Source organism: Odocoileus virginianus, chromosome 18 (genome assembly GCF_023699985.2).
Source record: "Odocoileus virginianus isolate 20LAN1187 ecotype Illinois chromosome 18, Ovbor_1.2, whole genome shotgun sequence".
In the NCBI taxonomy this organism is placed as follows: Eukaryota; Metazoa; Chordata; class Mammalia; order Artiodactyla; family Cervidae; genus Odocoileus; species Odocoileus virginianus.
Window position 1 is genome coordinate 10,053,584 of NC_069691.1, and position 20,358 is coordinate 10,073,941.

Below are 20,358 nucleotides of genomic sequence, written 5' to 3' on the forward strand. Positions count from 1 at the left end.
ACTCAAGGTAGAGCCTGAAGATGTGGCTGATTTGCTGCAATCTCATGATGAAATTTGAACACATGAAGAGTTGCTTTTTATGGATGAGCAAAGAAAGTAGTTTCTTGAAATGGAATCTACTCCTGATAGAGATGCTGTGAAGACTGTTGAAATGACAGCAAAAGATTTAGAATATTATATAAACTTAGTTGATAAAGTAGTGGCAGGGTTTTAGAGGATTGACTCCAATTTTGCAAAAAGTTTTACTGTGTTAAAATGCCATCAACACATTGATGGCATTGCCTGCTTCAGAGAAATCATTTGTGAAAAGAAGAGTCATTTGATGTGTGGCAGACTTTACTGTTGTCTAATTTTAAGAAACTGCCAAAGCCATCCCAGCCTTTAGCAATCACCACCCTGATCAGTCGGCTTCCATTAACATTGAAATAAGACCCTCTACCAGCAAAAGATTATGACTTGCTGAAAGCTCAGATGAAGGTTAGCATTTTATAGTTATAATGTATTTTGAGATTAAGGTACTTATATTGTTTTTTTAGATATACCATTGCACACTTAATAGACTACAGTATAGTGTAAACATAGCATTTGTACTGGGTGAGGAGAAACAAAGTTTCTTGAGTTGCTTTTTTGTGCTATGTGGTTTACTGTGGTGATATAGAACTTAACCCACAACATCTCCTGTAATTTCAATCTTACAGAAAAGTTGCAAGACTAAAACCATTTATCCTTCACTCAGATTTATCTGTTGTTTACACTCTGATTGCTGTATAGTTTGTTCACTTGGTTTTACATATATGTATATATACACATATATATCTCTGCACATATATACCTTACAAATATACACATTCATGACAAACATGTGTGTGTGTTTGCATGTATGTATATATGGGTTTCCTTGGTGACTCAGACAGTTAAGAATCTGCACGCAATGTGAGAGACCCAAGCTCAGTCCTTGGGTCGGGAAGATTCCCTGGAGAAGGGAATGGTTACATGTATTTTCCCCTGAACTACTGAAAATAAAATGCATACATGTGGCCTTTATCTCTAAATATTTCAGTGTATATTTCTTTAAGAATAAATACATTCTCTTATATAACCACAGTATAGCCATTAACTTCAAGAAATTTATCATTGATAAATACACTGATCTACCCTCTGTATTCCAATTTTTTTCAGTTGACTCTGTCATGTCCAATGGGGATCTGTTCTGGAATTACATATTGCATTTAGTTATCTTGTCTCTTTTATAATCTGGAACAACTCCTTGGTCTTCTTTGTCCTTTGTGACACATTTTTGAAAGGCAGCAGTTTGTTTTTAATAGCATGTTTCTCATTTGGCTTTTGCCTGATATTTCTTATTGGTTAGATTCAGTTTAAATGTTCTCAGCCAAACTATTGCATAGGTCATGTGGTGTCCTTCTCAAACCATCCTATCCAGAAATAGACAACATCCATCCATCCGTCTATCCCTCTTTAGTGATGTCAATTTGCACTATTGTTTTTTTTTTGCATCTCAAGAAATTTCCTTGAGCTGCAATCCAGCATACCACTCAGCCCCTGAAACTGGTAAACAGTTCCTCTAAAACAGCTACAAAGGTGATGTTCCACGAGAGGCAGGACAAGGGGTTTCAGAATTCAGAGCTCAACATCAAGGCAGGAAGAGATTTTTGAGATAATAAAACAATATTAGAAGTTATGCCATTAATAATATCTATAAGAAATGCCAGCATTTATTGAGCCCTTACCATATGCGAAGTGCTTAATTATGTGTTTTAAATGGTGTATTAGGTTTCTATTGCTGTCATAACACATTATCGTAGATATAGCAGTTGAAAACATTATAGATGAATTATTTTACTGTTCTGTGGGTTAGAAGTTGGTATGGGTCTCAATAAAATCAGTTGTGGCAGGGCTGGCTCCTTTCTGGGGGCTCTGCATAGAGAATCCAATTCCTTACTCATCTGGGTCATTGGCAAAATTCAGTTCTTCACAGGTGTAGGACTGAGATCCATCCCCTTACTGGCTAGGGTTGTATCCAGTTTTGAGAGACCACGTACATCCCTCGGCTTGAGCGGGAGTGGGGGCCTTCAGCTAGCTTCAGAGCCAGCAGTGACGGCTTTCCCCTTCTCTCTCATTTCTCTCCGACTGTAGATAGAAAGGTTCTCCACTTTTGAGGACTCGTGTACTTAGGTTTTGCCCATCTGGATAATCTAGGATAATATCCCCATCTTAAAATCTTCAACATTAATCACATCTTCAAAGTCCCTTTTGCTGCAGGAGGCAACATATTCGTAGGATTCAGGGATTAGGCTGTGGATGTCTTTGTGGGAGCTGTTACTCCCTGACAGATAGATTGACTCCCAGCAATGCCGCCAGATAGGGACCGAAATTGCACCCAGTATGTGCAATGATACCGAAGTTTAGAGAAGTTAAATGCTTTTCCCAGAATCAGACAACTGCTAAAGAGGCTGAGCCTGGATTAATTTCAAGCCGGAGGGTTTATCTAATCTGGAGGATTAACATATTTATTATAGCAGCAGAATCCTTCATCAAATGGGAACTTATGAAAAATCAAATCCATAAAAAAGAGGGAAGCAAAGCTGCTCTGGCTAAATTGGGAGAAGTGGACAGTGGGGGAGAGAAAGGCTTCATAAAACAGGAGGCTGACCACTCACAGCCCAGTCTCTGCTTCCAGACAAGCATGCGAGGCCCGTGAACAAGGGTGTAGTGACTTGGCCGGCACAGGGTGCTCTGGGGCTGGAGTTTGGCTCTTCCACTCCTCACAAGGGCCCTTTCAAGCCTGTACCATAGGTTCAATTGTTAGCAATCTGCTCGTCTATTTGTTCTAAAACTGTGGATTGAGCACCTACACAGGGTGGGCAGGATGCAGAGAGGACAGCGAAGAGAATAAAGTCCCTGCCTGCCTGGCTGGCAGTTACGTGTTAATGAAGAAAGACAGCCAACAAGTTTTAAAACTGCATACAAAATTGAAATAAGAGATCATTGCATGTGATCTGCCAGGATTAAAGAAAGGTAATTGATGTACGTATGTGTATTTGTCGAGGATGAGAATGGAGGTGAGGGGTGGGGGTAGGGAGGCGAAAGAGAGAGACAGAGCGAGAGACAGACAGAAAGGCTGGCTTTCGGTTGAGTGCAGAAGGGAAGCCTCTTAGAGGTGTTGTTTAAACTGAGATGTGATGACAGGAAGGAGCCAGCCAGGTTAATATGTAAAGTGTTCCAGTGGAGGAAGCCACAGCTAGGGCAGGGCCTGGGATCAAGAATGGGCCAGAAACAATCATGAGCAGGAACCCCCAGTATAGCTGGAGAGTGAAGATGAGGGGAGAGAGGCAGGGTTGAGGTCAGAGGCACGGAGCAGGCTAAAATTAGTAAGGCTTTTTGGATTTAAACACACATCTGTCAGTTGCCCAGCGTTTTCTACTAATTCTAACTTGAATCGGGCTTAGCATCCCAAGTACAGGATCCCTGGCTTCGTGGCTGAGCAGAAGTGTTACGCCCTATCAGATGAGGTTTCTGTTCACTGCACAGGGTTCCAATGCTTTTTCCTGATTTCTTGCTAAGTTCCCAGGTGGCCCATCCCATTAATGCACCCTGGGCACATAATGTGACGGTCAGACAGTGGCTCTGGGTAATTGTCGTTAGCCATGTGTGCCGTGGTCAGGGTAAGCAGTTACTGATTTCATGGTTCTGATTTGCATTTTAACATTCAAGAGGGGTAATTGCGATACCCAGTCCCCAGAAATAATTGACAGATTTTATGTTTTGAAATCTCAGTAGGTCAAACTTCCCATTTGTAAAACTTTTCAGTTGCTCTTTTGCTGAACACATAAAACAATTTTACTTCTGAACTGAGACCTTATATGCCAAATTTTTATAGCCTTAAATATAGTATTTTATCACTACTATAAATGGTTCTTGACTCACCTCCCACAGACCCTTCAGTGCTAAAGGCAATAGCCTCCCTAATTCGCTTGTTTCAATTCATAGAAGATTTTTAAGTTGAAGCCAGGTCATTTGGATAATATTTCAGATGTACAGACTGCATTTCTGCTAAACATAATAAATCTGCACTTTTACAATTGGTGTGGGCAGCTAGCATGATTGTACTAGGCTTTCCAATAAACACACCTTCTGAACGACCTCTTTTCTCTTTTTACACTCACCTCCAGACCTCACCCCATGGCTCGATGTCATCCTGAAATGTTGGGGACATGGTCATACAGAGACTACATTTTTAGGTTGATTTATTTTTCTAGTGGAGCATCCAGGTTTCTAGCAATTATTTTAGGGCATTAAGTTCCATCATGATGATAAATCAAGCTGTCAGTTCTTTCTGGTCCAAATTAGAGGTTGGAGAGATTGAGAAACTCTTCTGGTTAATTATTCCACCTTTTGCGTCTCCAGATCAGTTTACATGTGTTGCCATTAGTCTGGAGGTAATGCTATGTGTATCCTAGGATTTGCCCTGATCCTGATGAGCTGATTGGATGGGGACTTCTCAGGCAGAAATGCTCCTCTCCCAGTGCTCTCATGGGCCTCCCAGTTCCTGGTGGACATGGAACAAAGAAGGGGCTGGGATGTAGATATCTCTGGGTTGCTTGCTTAGTTCATACAAAGCATTATCTAGTTGTCTCACCTAGGGGTGGATAGTTTATAGACAGAACACACTGTCTTAATGGAAAATATTTGAAAAACAAAAGTTGGCTGCTACAGATGGCCATAGGCACCGGTGGGAGGAAAAAAGGTTTGATTGACCTGGTACCATCACCAGTGAGGACAGGACTAATGTTTGGAGTTGTCAGCATGGTTACCCGCTGCCTTCTAGTACTTCAACTTTGGGTACTTGGCCAGGGGGTGGGAAATGAGGACCTGAGTTGCCCAGGCCCTGTCCCTGCACCCTCGGCTGTCTCCGGCTTGCCTGGCCATTTTGTCCCCACTCTGCTTCTTGTGCCCTGGGCTGGCCCGCTGTGCTGGACGCTGAACTGAGGCTGCGAGTCCGGCTGCAGCCAAGGTTCCTCTGGTGGGAGTTGCAGGGAGACTTCATGGAAAGGATGAGTCTGGACTGCTACCAAATTACCCTCCTGTTGACACTTGGAAGGCTGGAATTTCAGACCCAGGAGGTGCAGAGGCAATTTACTGACACTCACTGTTGGCCTGAGTCTTAGCTGGAGATCTGCCTGAGGAGCAGCTGGGTATCAACATGCAGATGCTCCTGCCTCACCCACACTCAACTTCTCTCGATTCTGGTGTCTCCTCTGTGACTTCAATCAATTTTTTTTTTCTCCCCTGCCAGTGGAGCTTAAAGCTCTTCTTACCATCTGGCAAAGGACTATGAAATAGCACTGTAGCAGTGGTCCTGGGAGATGGAGCCCTGGAGGTCAGAAGAGGACAGCTCCTGGTAGGCACAAAAATCACAAGTATTTACTGAGTACCTGCCTGCTGACAAACACTATGCTAAGTGCTTATGACATGATGCCACGCAAGTCAGACATATGGCCTCAGGTATAGTAACAGGCCTCTTGATGATGGCAGAGATGATAGGAAAGAAAAAGTATGGAAATGGAGAGAAAGCAAATTGCATTTTATTTTGGTATTAATAATAGAGCCTCTTGGTTTCATTCCCTTAGGGAGCCCAAGATATGATCATTTTTCTAGTTTTCATTATAATCTCTAGGGCTGTATTAAAAGGTAGAAGGAAGGCAACTTATGTATATTTTCCTTCATAAAACAGGATGGAGTTAGGAAATGAAAAGTGTACCACAAAGATTTTCATTTGTGGTAGGGGAAGGATGGAGACAGATGCTATGATTATAGACTCCATTTTCCACAATCCCACAAAATCAAGTAAGATCCAACCATCCAAGGTTCCAGTCACTATTGGTGGTCTCACTTTTACTTTTGTTTTAAAATTAGCAGATAGACATAAACTTAACTCTTGGTTACTGAGAGATTTCTGAGTATCAGTATTCAGAGGGATTTCTGAGTATCAATATTCAGAAATACCTTACTACAAAAAGTAATGCAGCAACATTTTTCCAGTTTGTGTTTCCAGTACAGAAGAGGTACTCTCATTAGTTTCTAGAGAGCTCTGTTAAAGTGAAATCCATCCCCATCCAGCCCAAGTGTTCTTTGCTCCTAATTCCTGGCAGTTTAATGTTGCAGACACCATGGTGCTTTCAGAAATGGCAGCCCCTCCATTTCAGAAATGGAACGCCTCCAGCCTGTGTGTTGTGCTAAACCACACTCTGTGCTTTTGTTTAACTAGGTTTGTTTTGGAAGTAATTGGCTCGGCTCTTTCCTGCAAGCATACGTGATTCAGACAGCCTTGGCTTGCAGCTTGACTTTGCAGGTCAGTTACACAACAAGTAGGAGGAACTTTGATTATACCCGGCTCTGGGGGAAAATAGTGTAAAGAGCCAATGATGAGCTAGTTGCTTTAGCACTGAACTTAGGATACCTTCCCACAATTTTCTTTTCCCTCATTGCTGTAAGAATGTGAATAGGAATGTAGGAGGAGAAGGGGGAAACTTCAGGAAACACAACTAAGTAGCATGAGACTATAGCCAAGAGTGAAACAAATGTGGCAGATTGACTTAACAACCTTCATTTATATTCTCTAGGAAAATGGTGTATGAGTGCAATCTGCTCTGGAGAAAGACCATAGATTTGAATATTCTGTTGGTTTGGAGCCAGAGAGTCCTAAGTTTAAATTTGGTTCTGAAACTTGCTACTTATTTGACTTTGGGCAAGTTGCATACTCTCTGGGCCTTGGTTTTCTCATCTGTAAAGAGGGGATAAGGATTTCTAACAGAGAGGATTGTACTGGGGAGTAGAGATCATGTTTGTAAAGTGCCTACCTAGCTGAGCACCCCATATGGAATGGACCATAAGTTGTAGTTGATAGAATGTATTTGACTCTGCTTTAGCTTCTGTCCTCAACAAAGTGTTTTAAATTTGATAGTGAAGTTATCTTTTTATATTCTAATCTTAAATTAATTCTGATTGCACATTAGAATCATTCCAAGAATTTTGAAAAAATACAGGTGTCTGAGCCTCACTCCAGACCAATGAAATCAGAGACCTTGGAAATGGGTCTCAGCACTGCATTTTTCCATTCCCACCGCCTCCCCCCACTACCCTGGGTGATTCTCAGAAGCACCTGGGCCCAAGAATCACCAAGCCTTCCATTTCCACATGAGCCCTTTGAGAGCAGAGAGCATGTTTTCACTTGTGCATGCTAGGCTGCAGTCCATGGGGTCACAGAGAGTTTGGACATGACCGAGTGACTAACGCTAACACTATATCCGCAGGCTTAGCCAAATATAGGTGCTCAGTAAATGTTTCTTGAGCTAAATTCCAAAAAATGGAGAGAAGTTGTCCAGATTTCCAAGACTGGTCTCATATGGCACATTTCTTGGGCAGCAGATGAAGGCAAGAGATACCAGCATCTTATTATTCTCATAATAGGGATTTGAAAGTGCAAGGTAAAGAAAGATCAAGGTCCCTTCAGCTGACAGTTTACCTGTCATGTCATTTATCACTGGGCCTCTTTTTGACTCTTCTGTTGCCAAGGGATCAGAGAGAAGTGAGATAGTAGAATACTTTGGAAAACTCCATCAGTTGAAAAAAAAAAAATAGCACCTTTTTCAGAAGAGTTTTTTTCTTGAAAGAAGGAAAAAGTCAGACACTGCCAAGATAGATAGTGGGCAGTTATCTTGGGTCAGATTCAGAGCTGCAGAAGAGAGGTCAGTGACCCCAGTGATGGGGTGCAGGTTTGGGGCTGTTTCATGCACAAATACATGAGGTGAGACCTCAGCATATACAATAACAGTCTTAGTCATTACCTTGTGAGAATGTCCTTAGGGTATTCACAGTATTAGTTTCTTTCTCTTTCGTGGACACCTGGCAAGATTGCATCTCCCCCAATCTGCAGGCTCAGGCAGAACCATATGACTTGCTTTGACCAAAAAATATGTGAGCAGGAGTTACAAGTGTTAATCCTGGGGAAACCTTTAAGAGCCAGTGTATCGGGTTGGCCACAAAGTTCATTCAGGCTTTTCCATATGATCTTAAAACATTTTGGCCAACCCAATACTTTGCTTCTGCCACAACAAGGTAATTAATGAGTGCTCTATCACCCTGGGGCCTGGACTGAGGGCCAAGAAGAGCAGAGTTCTCAGCTGACCCATGATGGAGATGTAGCATGAGTGAGAAATAAACTTTTGTTGTTTATTAACTTAAGTTCTTGAGATTTGGGGATCATCTGTTATCATAGCACAACCTTGCCTATCATAGTGTGTCCTTAGGACAAACAGCTTCAAAGTCAGCTGCTTCCTCTGTGAAAAAGTGTAAGCAAAGTTATGCACAAAATTGCTTGAAACTGACAGCTTAACTCCTCTTTCACTTCCTATATGCATAAAATTGATCAAGTTTTAGCAATTCTTTAATCCTCAGTTTCTCTACCTGTAAAAGCCACTGGATTATAGATGCGAAAACACATCATCTACATTAAGTGTTCAGTGGAGTGCCTGGTGAATGAAAGATGATGCTAGATAAATATTAGGTTAAACAGTCCAATTATTTGTGGAATAAATAATGGGAAAGCATAAAAGTATGCAATAAATATTTGCTAAGTGAATTCATCAAGAAAGCTAAGATGAATAAGGAACCATGAAACTGTGAAACTTATGCAAATTTTTTCAACAATGGGTTCTCTTTTCTTAAGGTTTCTTTCCTTCTAACCCACCACCTTTGAAATAAGGTAGCACTTAGAAAATGAAGGGAGAAGGAGGCTCTAATAAATGATAAATATATATGTGTGTGTATATACACACACTTTAAGACAGTACTGTCTGCACTGTCTAATGGAGCTTGCTCGTTTCTCTTTAGCGAACTGATGACAGTGCATTTAGATGCCAGTCCTTTCTCTGAAGATGGCTTGTGTTGGCCTTTTAAAGAAAAGAGGCATTTTGAACTGCACTTCCCCATCTATCCATGGAAAATAATAGTAGCAAATCACCTGGGTCACGCGCTAAGGTTGATCAGACAGAGAGTAATGCAAGAGGTCACTAGAAGGCCCTTTGTTTCACTTTTACCGTCAGCAACTTCTTTCCAATTTAAAGGAGACACCAGCCTAGTATACATTTTATTCTGCAATGCCTTTGGAAGGCACCAAAATTGTTTGACACTGTTCTTGTTCCCCTGTGACTTTGTGGAAAAGTTCAAAGGGAGATCTGGGTAAAGTTCAGAGTGATCTGTGACCACGATGTTTAATTTGAAAAACCCTGTATGTTTGCTCCATTGGAAAACTAAAATGTGAGCTTCATGTCTCAAATGTCTTGATATTACTTCCTCTATGAACGAGGTCTCAGTCCTTAATAGAAAATAGAGTAGCAGAAGGAAGTGAGGTTGGTTCTCTTAATTCCTAGATCTGAAGCTTGAATTAAACTTGGGTCGGGGGAGAGAGCATACCTCATCTTCACGTGGAGAAGAGAGGGTTGTCTCTTGTGATGGAATCTACTTTCCAGAAAGCAAGAGAGTTACCGTGAAAGTGAATGAACTGAAGGGATGTCAAGAGACAGAGAGGAATCCAAGGCTAAACAAAAATGTGCCACTTACCCTCAATCTGGCTGTTGAAAGGATGGCCCTGTATTCTCTACCCCACCTCAGAACATTCCAGATGCAAGTCCTGAAGGCTAACAGCCTCAGGTGAGCTGGGATCCCACATTAATCTACATGACTATTATGAATAGTTTCATGATTCGGTAAATTTAGTTTCGGCATCTGCATAAAGTTGTAGCCAGACAATCACTATTGTGTGTAGAAATGAGGAAAGGGGCAGATATAAGGATTTTTAAAAAAATCTTTTTATAATTCCATAAAGCATAAGACTCTGCTATAGAATCAGAAGGAAAGAATATTAGATGGTATGGAGAGAGTGGTTGTAAAGCACATGGCTTTTGATCTTGAGCTATCCAGAATCAAGTCCTGGTCCTATGGTCACCAGCCCTGTTATTTTATATAAGTTGCTTAACTGTTCTGAGCTTAATCTCCTCATCTGAAAAATGAGAATGATAATTACACTTGCCTCTACTCTTAGAACACAAGTAAGTGTTCAATAAATGCTAGTAATTAGTTGACTGTCATGGTTTTACTGTGTGGAAATGGGAAAGAGGGGCCTTGGTAGGCCCATTGTAATGTCATCCTTTTCTTTCTAAGTCACGTGTATTGAAACACAATTTTTATTGTGTAACTTTGCCCCTTTCAAGTGTATAGTTCTATGAATTTTGACAAACATACAATCATGTAATCACCTCTGACAGTCAAGACAGAATATTTCCAACACCCTGGATAGTACCTTATGCCCTTTATGATGAGGACGATGGGAGTAGTACTAACTGAAATCCATAATAGACTCAGATTTCCCTAGTTTTTACCTATTGTCTTTTTCTGTCCCAGGATCCCATCTAAGATACCATATGATATTTAGCTCTCATGTTTCCTTAGGCTCCCCTTGACTATGACAGTTTCCCAGACTTGACTTGTTTTACTAATCAGGTATTTCATGAACTATCTCACTATTGAGATTTGTTTGATGTTTTCCTCATGATTGGACTGGCCTTGTGAGTTTTGAGGGGGCTTCCCTGGTGACTCAGCTGGTAAAGAATCCTCCTGCAAAGCAGGAGACCCCGGTTAGATTTCTGGGTCAGGAAGATCCCCTGGAGAAGGGATAGGCTACCCACTCCAGTGTATGTGGGCTTCCCCGGTGGCTCAGCTGGTAAAGAATCTGCCCGCAATGCGGGAGACCTGGGTTCGATCCTTGGGTTGGGACCCTGGAGGAGGGCATGGCAACCCGCTCCAGTATTCTTGCCTGGAGAATCCCCATGTACAGAGGAGCCTGGTGGGCTACAGTCCATGGGGTCAGAAAGAGTTGGACACGACTGAGTGACTAAGCACATACACACACATGGGTTTTCGCGTGGAAAACTGCAGAGGCAAAGTGCCATTCTGATCTTATTACATCAAGGGTACCTGCCTGTTAGTCTGATATTGCCACTGCTGATGTTGACCTTGATCACATGGGTGAGGTAGAACTTGTCAGTTTCCTGCACTGTGAGGCTCTTCTCTCTTCCTCCCTTTCATGCTTCCCTCCTGGAGAGAAATCATTACATGTGACCTATACTTCAGGAGTAGGGAGTTATGCTCTGCTTCCTGGAGGGAGGAGTCCTAGGTAATTATTTGGAATTCTTTTGCCTGAAGCTGTGTCTCCTTTCTTTCATTTACATATTTATTCTACCATTTATTTATTTGCATCTTATGAGCTCATGGATTCTTATTTCTTTAATTGTTTTTTTGGGCTATGCCTCTAGGCATGTGGGATCTCAGTTCCCCAGCCAGGAATCAAATCCACACACCCTACTTTGGAAGCACAATGTCTTAACCACTGGACCACCAGGGAAGTCCCTTGGATTCTTATTTTATGCTTTATGCTATAAGCTAATTTGATTTATTTATGTTATTGCTCAAATTGTTCCTGCTTCAGCTACTGGGAGCTCTTTTAGATGTCTCCTACATCCCACCCCATCACGGTGGGGTTTTTCTTTGAGTGCGTTCTTACCTTCTGTCAGTACAAGAGGCTGCCCCTCATCTTGTGTATTTCCTCTCCCAGTCCTCAGTTCAGTTCAGTCGCTCAGTTGTGTCTGACTCTTTGCGACCCCATGAATCGCAGTACACCAGGCCTCCCTGTCCATCGCCAACTCTCGGAGTTTACTCAAACTCATCTCCATAGAGTCGGTGATGCCATCCAACCATCTCATCTTCTGTCATCCCCTTCTCCTCCTGCCCCCAATCCCTTCTAGCATCAGGGTCTTTTCCAATGAGTCAGCTCTTCACATCAGGTGGCCAAAGTATTGGAGTTTCAGCTTCAGCATCAGTCCTTCCAATGAACACCCAGGACTGAGCTCCTTTAGGGTGGACTGGTTGGATCTCCTTGCAGTCCAAGGGACTCTCAAGAGTCTTCTCCAACACCACAGTTCAAAAGCATCAATTTTTCGGTGCTTCACAGTCCAGCTCTCACATCCATACATGACCACTGGAAAAACCATAGCCTTGACTAGACAGACCTTTGTTGGCAAAGAAATGTCTCTGCTTTTTAATATGCTATCTAAGTTTGTCATAACTTTCCTTCCAAGGAGTAAGTGTCTTTTAATTTTATGGCTGCTATCACCATCTGCAGTGATTTTTGGAGCCCAAAAAAATAAAGTCTGACACTGTTTCCACTGTTTCCCCATCTATTTCCAATAAAGTGATGGGACCAGATGCCATGATCTTAGTTTTCTGAATTTGAGCTTTAAGCCAACTTTTTCACTCTCCTCTTTCACTTTTATCAAGAGACTCTTTAGTTCCTCTTCACTTTCTGCCATAAGGGTGGTGCATCTGCATATCTGAGGTTATGAATATTTCTCCCGGCAATCTTAATTCCAGCTTGTGCTTCTTCCAGCCCAGCGTTTCTCATGATGTACTCTGCATATAAGTTAGATAAGCAGGGTGACAGTATACAGCCTTAACATACTCCTTTTCCTATTTGGAAACTGTCTGTTGTTCCCTGTCCAGTTCTAACTGTTGCTTCCTGACCTACATATAGGTTTCTCAAGAGGCAGGTCGGGTGGTCTGGTATTCCCATCTCTTTCAGAATTTTCCACCATTTATTGTGATCCACACAGTCAAAGGCTTTGGTACAGTCAATAAAGCAGAAATAGATGTTTTTCTGGAACTCTCTTGCTTTTTCGATGATCCAGCAGATGTTGGCAATTTGATCTCTGGTTCCTCTGCCTTTTCTAAAACCAGCTTAAACATCTGGGAGTTCACGGTTCACGTATTGCTGAAGCCTGGCTTGGAGAATTTTGAGCATTACTTTACTAGTGTGTGAGATGAGTACAATTGTGCGATAGTTTGAGCATTCTTTGGTATTGCCTTTCTTTGGGAGTGGAATGAAAACTGACCTTTCCCAGTCCTGTGGCCACTGCTGAGTTTTCCAAATTTGCTGGCATATTGAATGCAGCACTTTCACAGCATCATCTTTCAGGATTTGAAATAGCTCAACTGGAATTCCATCACCTCCACTAGCTTTGTTCGTAGTGATGCTTCCTAAGGCCCACTTGACTTCACATTCCAGGATGTCTGACTCTAGGTGAGTGATCACACCATCGTGATTATCTGGGTCGTGAAGATCTTTTTTGTACAGTTCTTCTGTGTATTCTTGCCACCTCTTCTTAATACCTTCTGCTTCTGTTACATCCATACCATTCCTGTCCTTTATCGAACACATCTTTGCATGGAATGTTCCCTTGGTATCTCTGATTTTCTTGAAGAGATCTCTATATTCTTTCCCATTCTGTTGTTTTCCTCTATGTCTTTGCATTGATCGCTGAGGAAGGCTTTCTTATCTCTTCTGGCTATGCTTTGGAATTCTGCATTCAAATGGGAATATCTTTCCTTTTCTCTTTGGCTTTTCACTTGTCTTCTTTTCACAGCTATTTGTAAGGCCTCCTCAGACAACCATTTTGCCTTTTTCCATGGGGATGGTCTTGATCCCTGTTTCCTGTACAATGTCGCGAACCTCTGTCCATAGTTCATCAGGCACTCTGTCTATCAGATCTAGTCCCTTAAATCTATCTCACTTCCACTGTATAATCATAAGGTATTTGATTTAGGTCATACCTGCATGGTGTAGTGGTTTTCCCTACTTTTTTCAATTTAAGTCTGAATTTGGCAATAAGGAGTTTATGACCTGAGCCACCGTCAGCTCCCGGTCTTGTTTTTGCTGACTGTATAGAGTGTCTCCATCTTTGGCTGCAAAGAATATAATCAATCTGATTTCAGTGTTGACCAGCTGGTGATGTCCATGTGCAGAGTCTTCTCTTGTGTTGTTGGAAGAGGGTGTTTGTGAATGCACTGGTCATAGCAGACACCCTCTTCCAACAACACAAGAGAAGACTCTACACATGGACATCACCAGATGGTCAACACGGAAGTCAGATTGATTGTATTCTCCCAGTCCTAGAACCAGCCAACGCTCCAAGGAGCTCTGGTAGCTTTACTGAAGAGCGGGGTCAGGGATCAAGATCTGGGCACTAGGTGTGCTTGTTGTTGCTGAGGTGTTGCTTCTAGGCTGACGGAGCATGAAGTGCTTTTTTCCCCTCCAACTTTAAAATATCTTTTCACATCTGCAGAAAGCCTGAAATAGTATAAGAAACAATTTTGTATCCTTCACCTCAATCCTTTTTTTTCCCCTGAACCATTTGAAAATAAGTTGTAAACATGATGACATTTCATTCCTAGCTCTTTAGTCATGAAAATTGAAAGTGTCTCAAAACATTGACAAAGGTCCCCTGGGGTCACAGTCAGCTCTAGCTGAGAATCTTTGGTCTAGACCCTTTTATTGAGTCTACTAGGTGATATTGTGTACTTGTTAGTACATCAGGAGACACATGATGTTAGGTTATATGGAACCAGTGATGGTGATGTTCAGTGCAATAACTTGGTTAAGTTGGTAACCAGCAAATCTCTCTATTGTGATTAACTAGTAGTTATGGAAGTACTTTGAATCTGTGTGATCATTGTGTTCCAGCACAATTTTCCACCTAATAACTTTAGCATCTGCTGATGGTTCTCCCTCGAGTCAGTACAGTAGGGGGTGTAAAATGGTAATTTTCTAATTACTTTCTTGCATATATACCAGGTGAAAATTTACTATAATGAAGAGCTTTCTGCTTTATTCAGTTTTTGTCCTCTCTTCTCTTCGTTGCTGTTTTTACAATACCATTCTTGATGGGTGGATTTTTTTTTAATTCATTTTTGGCTGTACTGGGTCTTCGTTGCTGCTTGAGCTTTCCCTAGGTGTGGTGCATGGGCTGCTTCTTTTAGTGGTGTCTCTTGTTCTCCAGGGCATGTGGATGTCGGCGCAGGCTCAGTAGTGTGGTGTACAGGCTTAGTTACTCTGCAGCATGTGGGATCTTCCTGGACCAGGGATTGAACCCCGTGTCTCCTGCATTGGCAGGCAGATTCTTTACCACTGAGCCACCAGGGAAGCCCCTGGATTTTTACTAATTGAATTGTAATTCTTTGTCATCATTTTTTTTTAATGTTCAAATTGTCCCAAATTGACCAGTGGGAGCCCATTCACACTAATTACTATGTCATTTGTGTGAATATGTAACCCACTTACATGGTTCAAATCCAGAGCATGTAAAAAGGTATACTTAGAGAAGTCTCACTCCTATTCCCTTTACCCTTTTCTCTGTGGGTATGCATTTTCTTGGCTTCTCAGGTGGTGCAATAGTAAAGAATCTGCCTGCTAATGCAGGAGGTACAAGAGACATGGTTGGACCCCTGGGTCAGGAAGATCCCCTGGTGTGGGAAATGGCAACCCAATCCAGTATTCTTGCCTGGAGAATTCCATGGACAGAGGAGCCTGGTGGGCTACCATCATGGGGTCACAAAGAATAGGACATGACTGAGCATACACACACACAAGCATTTTCATTAGTTTCTGATTTATCTTTTCTGTGTTTCTTATTTTAAACTAAGTAAAAAATGTGTATATACACACAAATACCTTATTTAACCATGTTTTCTTACCAAAAAGATGGCATCCTATGTACATTCTTTTGTACTTTGCCTTCTACTTAACAGTATATCATGAAATCACTATCAGTTCATATAGATGTTTGCTCTTTTATGGTTGCATAAAAGAGTATGTGTTATTTAGTTGATTCAATGTCCATTAGTTGATTCAGTTACCATTAGTATGTGTCCTTTAGTTGATTCAGTGAATTTCTTCCACAAAAATGCATTTATGCCATTTAAAATAGTTTATAAAATGTTTATACCACAAACATAGACTTCCCTGGTGGTTCAAATGGTAAAGAATCTGCCTGCAATGCAGGAGACCCAGGTTTGATCCTTGGGTCGGGAAGATCCCCTGGAGAAAGGAATGGCAACCCACTCTGGTATTCTTGCCTGGAGAATTCTATTGACAGAGGAACTTGGTGGGCTACAATTCATGGGGCCGCAGAGTCAGGTACTACTGAGTGACTAACACTAACTATATACCACAAATAATACCACAATGAATAACATTGCGAATATAGCTGTTTTGAGTTTGTGGATGCATATCCTCAGGACAAATTCCTAGAAGCAGTGTCGTGGGGTCAAGGGATAAATTCATATGTAATTGTGCTATGTACTGCCAGCTGTTCTTCAACAGTCATACCATCAGACACAAGTTAAGACTGCTTTCTTATAGCCTTGCTTGTACAGTGTATTATAAGTTTTTGAAATCTTGCCAATCTGATAGGTGAGAAATAGTATGTTACAGTAGCTTTAATTTGCATTTCCCACATAATGACTAAAGTTAAGCATCTTTTCTTATGCTTAAGGGCCATTTGTTCCATGTGATTTTTAAAACATGTCTCTCTCTTCATAATTTCCTGGCTCCTGTTACTTTGTACCTGGAATTCTGAAATAGTCATCTCACTGGTTTCTCTGCCTACAGCCACACTCCCTGTCAGCTACCCTGAGCATATTAATAGCTATTGTAGTTACAAAATTAATCTTCTTAAAACACCTCTTTAAAAAGCATTTTTTTTCTCCTGTAAGAACCTTCAATTATTCCCTTTTAGCCACAGAATACTTTTAAACTTATGAGTCCAGAATTCAAGTTACGGTTTTCATGCACTTCTCTAAACTTCTCTCTGCTTATTTATAGCCTTATGTTCCTTCTGCAAAATTAGTGCACTCAGTGTCTAATCCATGACAGAAATTGTTGCCTCCAAACCTTTTTTCTTTCATTTGTCTAGTTCTAAAGCCCTTCCTGGGATCAGTCCTGGGTGTTCACTGGAAGGACTGATGTTGAAGCTGAAACTCCAATACTTTGGCCACCTGATGCGAAGAGCTGACTCATTTGAAAGACCCTGATGCTGGGAAAGATTGAGGGCAGGAAGGGAAGGGGACGACAGAGGATAAGATGGTTGGATAGCATCACCGACTCGATGGGCATGGGTTTGGGTGGACTCCAGCAGTTGGTGATGAGCAGGGAGGCCTGGAGTGCTGCGGTTCATGGGGTCGCAGAGAGTCGTCGGACACGACTGAGCGACTGAACTGAACTGAAAGCCCCTCCATGGTGAAACCCTGTTCTTTTATCTGTCTTAATTCCATGGAAACTCTACGACTTATGTCAAGTCCCATTTTCTTAGAAGCCTTTCTTAATCACTTGAATGCCCCGGGGGTTTCCTACTTTGCTAAATTCACTTGGTACATATATTTATCCTCTTAATTAGTTCAGTTTAGTTTAAATAGTCTGTTTTTTTTTTCTTTTTGCAGTTACTTAAAAATTTTCAAATTCATGTATGTTTCCCCCCAAGAGTAGGAACTACCACTATTTTAGTAAGCAAATATTAATCAGTTTTCATCATCCATTTCTGAGCCAAGATAAAGGCATATTAACCTCTATTTTACTGATAAGATAAGGAAGTAAAGAGATCTTATGCAATTTGATTAAAATCAATCATTAAGTCAATGGTGATGTAGGTATGGGCCCCAAATCTTAGGTGATAGTTAATTGTCAAGTATAAAAATGATCCTATTTGCTCACCCTCTCAATTAATGAAGAGATATAATGTAGGATGCTTATGTAGATTTATCTTATTTAAAATTTCTATTTAAGGTATTGGTTAGAAAGACAAAGAATTTGACATTAAATCTTAGAGTAAAATGGTATTATGTAAAATGCTATTTTGAGCCTGAAGAAAGGCCCATAAACACAATTTGACTAGAGAAAATATATCTAAATCCCTTTGTGTTCTGAGCCATGCATCTCTGTTTCGAATTTGGGAAACTCTCAAGGGTTTGCACATTTATTGTGCTTTTATTATACTTTAGACATGCTGCTAGTTCTAGTGGGAGCAGAGTGTATAAGTCACAGAGTTTGTTTGCAAGTATTGATAGTTTACTGTCTAAGCAGAAAGATATGTACACACCAAATATTACACAAATCAGCAGTAAAAGGTATGATCATTGGCCTGCAAACAAGGAGAAACAAGAAAAAAGAATTCAATTGGAAAGATTAATGAAAGCTTCAGAAATAAGATGATTTCAGCTAAGGCAGTCCCAAAGTAAACAAGGTCCAACATTTAGAGACTTTGTAAATTAAGAGAAATTTTCAAATGAGAAATTAGCAGATTGTTCTGCGTGACTCTGTGTCACCCTCTCCTGTAATCCTACTGCCCTGGATACCTCTCTCTACTCTGGCGGGCTGACTTGCAAAAGACACGGTTCCAGGTCTGCCATTTAGAGCAGCCAGAGGGGTCCTTCCAGCAGAATCTCAATCACATTGCCTTTGAATTCCCTCTGCCATGGACAACACTCTGCACACAGTAGACAATTAAAGTTTCTTAAAGGCGTGAATGTAGTCTTTTAACAGCACTTTGTAAAGTGAATCAAACTATCTAATTTATCTCTTTTTTTTTTCAGAGTGATTCTTTTGGAGTTTGAGTCTCTAGATGGCTAGGGTCTTCCATGGAATTTGTTTCCCAGGGAAGATGGCTCGGTTTCATCTTTAACCGAATCAACTAGGGGAGGGGTGGGTACAATGTAGATCACGGTTGTCACTGTTCCCAGCCCCGTGCCAAGATTCTCACTGATCCTAAATAAATCCACACACATTCATCCATCCCTTTAAACTTTTAAGAGTCAAAATCATAGGTTTGAGATTTTACACACACGCCCGTGCAGGTACACACACACACAAACATATGCACACACCCCTCTGTCCATGATGCATAAAGATGTCAGCATGGGCACCCAGTACACGATAGCAAAGGGGTAAAAAGAGACCACAAAATTTAGCTGGGAAAATGAGCAAATGAGCTGGGAATGGGCAGATATGGTCTGAAATGGGCAAAAAAGTGAAATCAAGATTGTCCAAACATTTATCCTTGCTCCCTGCAAGAAAGACCACCTCTTGTCTCTTCATAAGAAACACTGGGAATTGCTCATCTTTTAGATTTTAATGCTTTCATTACTTAGTGTAGATCTGTTTTTGCTTTCTAAAAAATTAGTATTTTATCTTTAAATGTCTTGACTCTAAATGCTACTTCCTTCTTGTGTGATTGTCCTTTCCTAAAGTTGAGTTTCATGAAGACAAGTGACCTATCCATTGCCTCAAAAGGGAGTATCTCTCTCGGTAACCACGTTTGTGTTAGAGTTAGCCTACATAATGGATATTGACAATGACAACAATGACAAGAGCCCCTGTTGAAGGAATGACAGGAGAGGATGTAGGAAGGACACAGTTGTTTCAACTCTAAGCAAAAGGGAAGATGACATACCCAAGCTGCATCCCAGACACCCTTCTTCACAAGACACACATTCTTCATAGTCTGGGTCTTGGATTTCACCTACACAATATAAAGAGAAATAAAAAAGCACAGTTTCACTTTACTTTCACTGAATGGAAACACAAATAATTGCTATAAAAATATGTTGGTGTGTAGCTTATTTTCAAGCAAATTGTAGAGCAGTTATGAAACCCTAAACCATGCTTTGGAGATAAGTATGTCACCCACATTTTTTATCTCCTTCTATTAATTTAATAAATATTTAGTAGATTGGATTAGCTTGATTGGGTGCAAGTAGAACAGAATTAGACTGTATGCCATGCAACTAGTTTTGAAGTCAAGTTGGTGTGCTGTATCTATTAAAGAAGTAAGTTCTGTTTCAAAAATGTGGTTGGGTATATAAAATGATGAAGCTCTGTCTCCTTATGTCTGTTGTCATAAATACTTTTTTAAAAGTTTTAAATTCTATACTACCTTAGTAGGACTTCCCAGACAACACTAGTGGTAAAGAACCCTTGCAATGCAGTAGACTTAAAAGACGCAGGTTTGATCCCTGGGTTGGGAAGATCCGCTGGAGGAGAGCATGGCAACCCACTCCAGTATTCTTGGTTAGAAAATCCAATGAACAGAGGAGCCTGGTGGGGTATACAGTCCATAGGGTCGCAAAGAGTTGGACATGACTGAAGTGACTTAGCACACACACACACATACACACACAACCTTAGTAAGCATTAAGAAGAAAAAAGAAAGAGGTCTTCATTATTCTAGAAATGTGCTAAAGCTCCTTCAGCACCAGGCCAGGCATAATTCTTATACAGCAGAGAAAGTCTGCAGCATTTTATATGAACAAGAGCAAAATCTATATGTACTGTTTTTTAATTCCTTTCTTGCAGTGTAAGTAGGAATTGAACAATAACAGTAACACATATATTCCCAGAAC

General features: G+C 41.0%; 1 protein-coding gene and 1 long non-coding RNA gene across 14 annotated transcripts in view; one reads left to right on the forward strand and one right to left on the reverse strand.

Moving 5' to 3' along the window:
* Window positions 1-20,358, reverse strand: part of PCSK5 (proprotein convertase subtilisin/kexin type 5) — a 492,571-nt gene that overhangs the window by 67,961 nt on the left and 404,252 nt on the right. For all 4 annotated transcript variants that reach the window (XM_070480332.1, XM_070480331.1, XM_070480335.1 and 1 more), the window contains exon 24: window positions 19,410-19,478. In XM_070480332.1, the coding sequence (XP_070336433.1) occupies window positions 19,410-19,478 (69 nt within the window). The remainder of the gene's footprint in view (window positions 1-19,409; window positions 19,479-20,358) is intronic.
* Window positions 1-20,358, forward strand: part of LOC139039485 (uncharacterized) — a 126,783-nt gene that overhangs the window by 12,489 nt on the left and 93,936 nt on the right. Inside the window, exons 2-3 of one of the 10 annotated variants that reach the window (XR_011492766.1) lie at window positions 5,315-5,419; window positions 6,287-6,370. The exons of the other annotated variants lie outside the window; for them this stretch is intronic. This is a non-coding gene — a long non-coding RNA (uncharacterized lncRNA). The remainder of the gene's footprint in view (window positions 1-5,314; window positions 5,420-6,286; window positions 6,371-20,358) is intronic. 10 annotated transcript variants of the gene reach the window in all.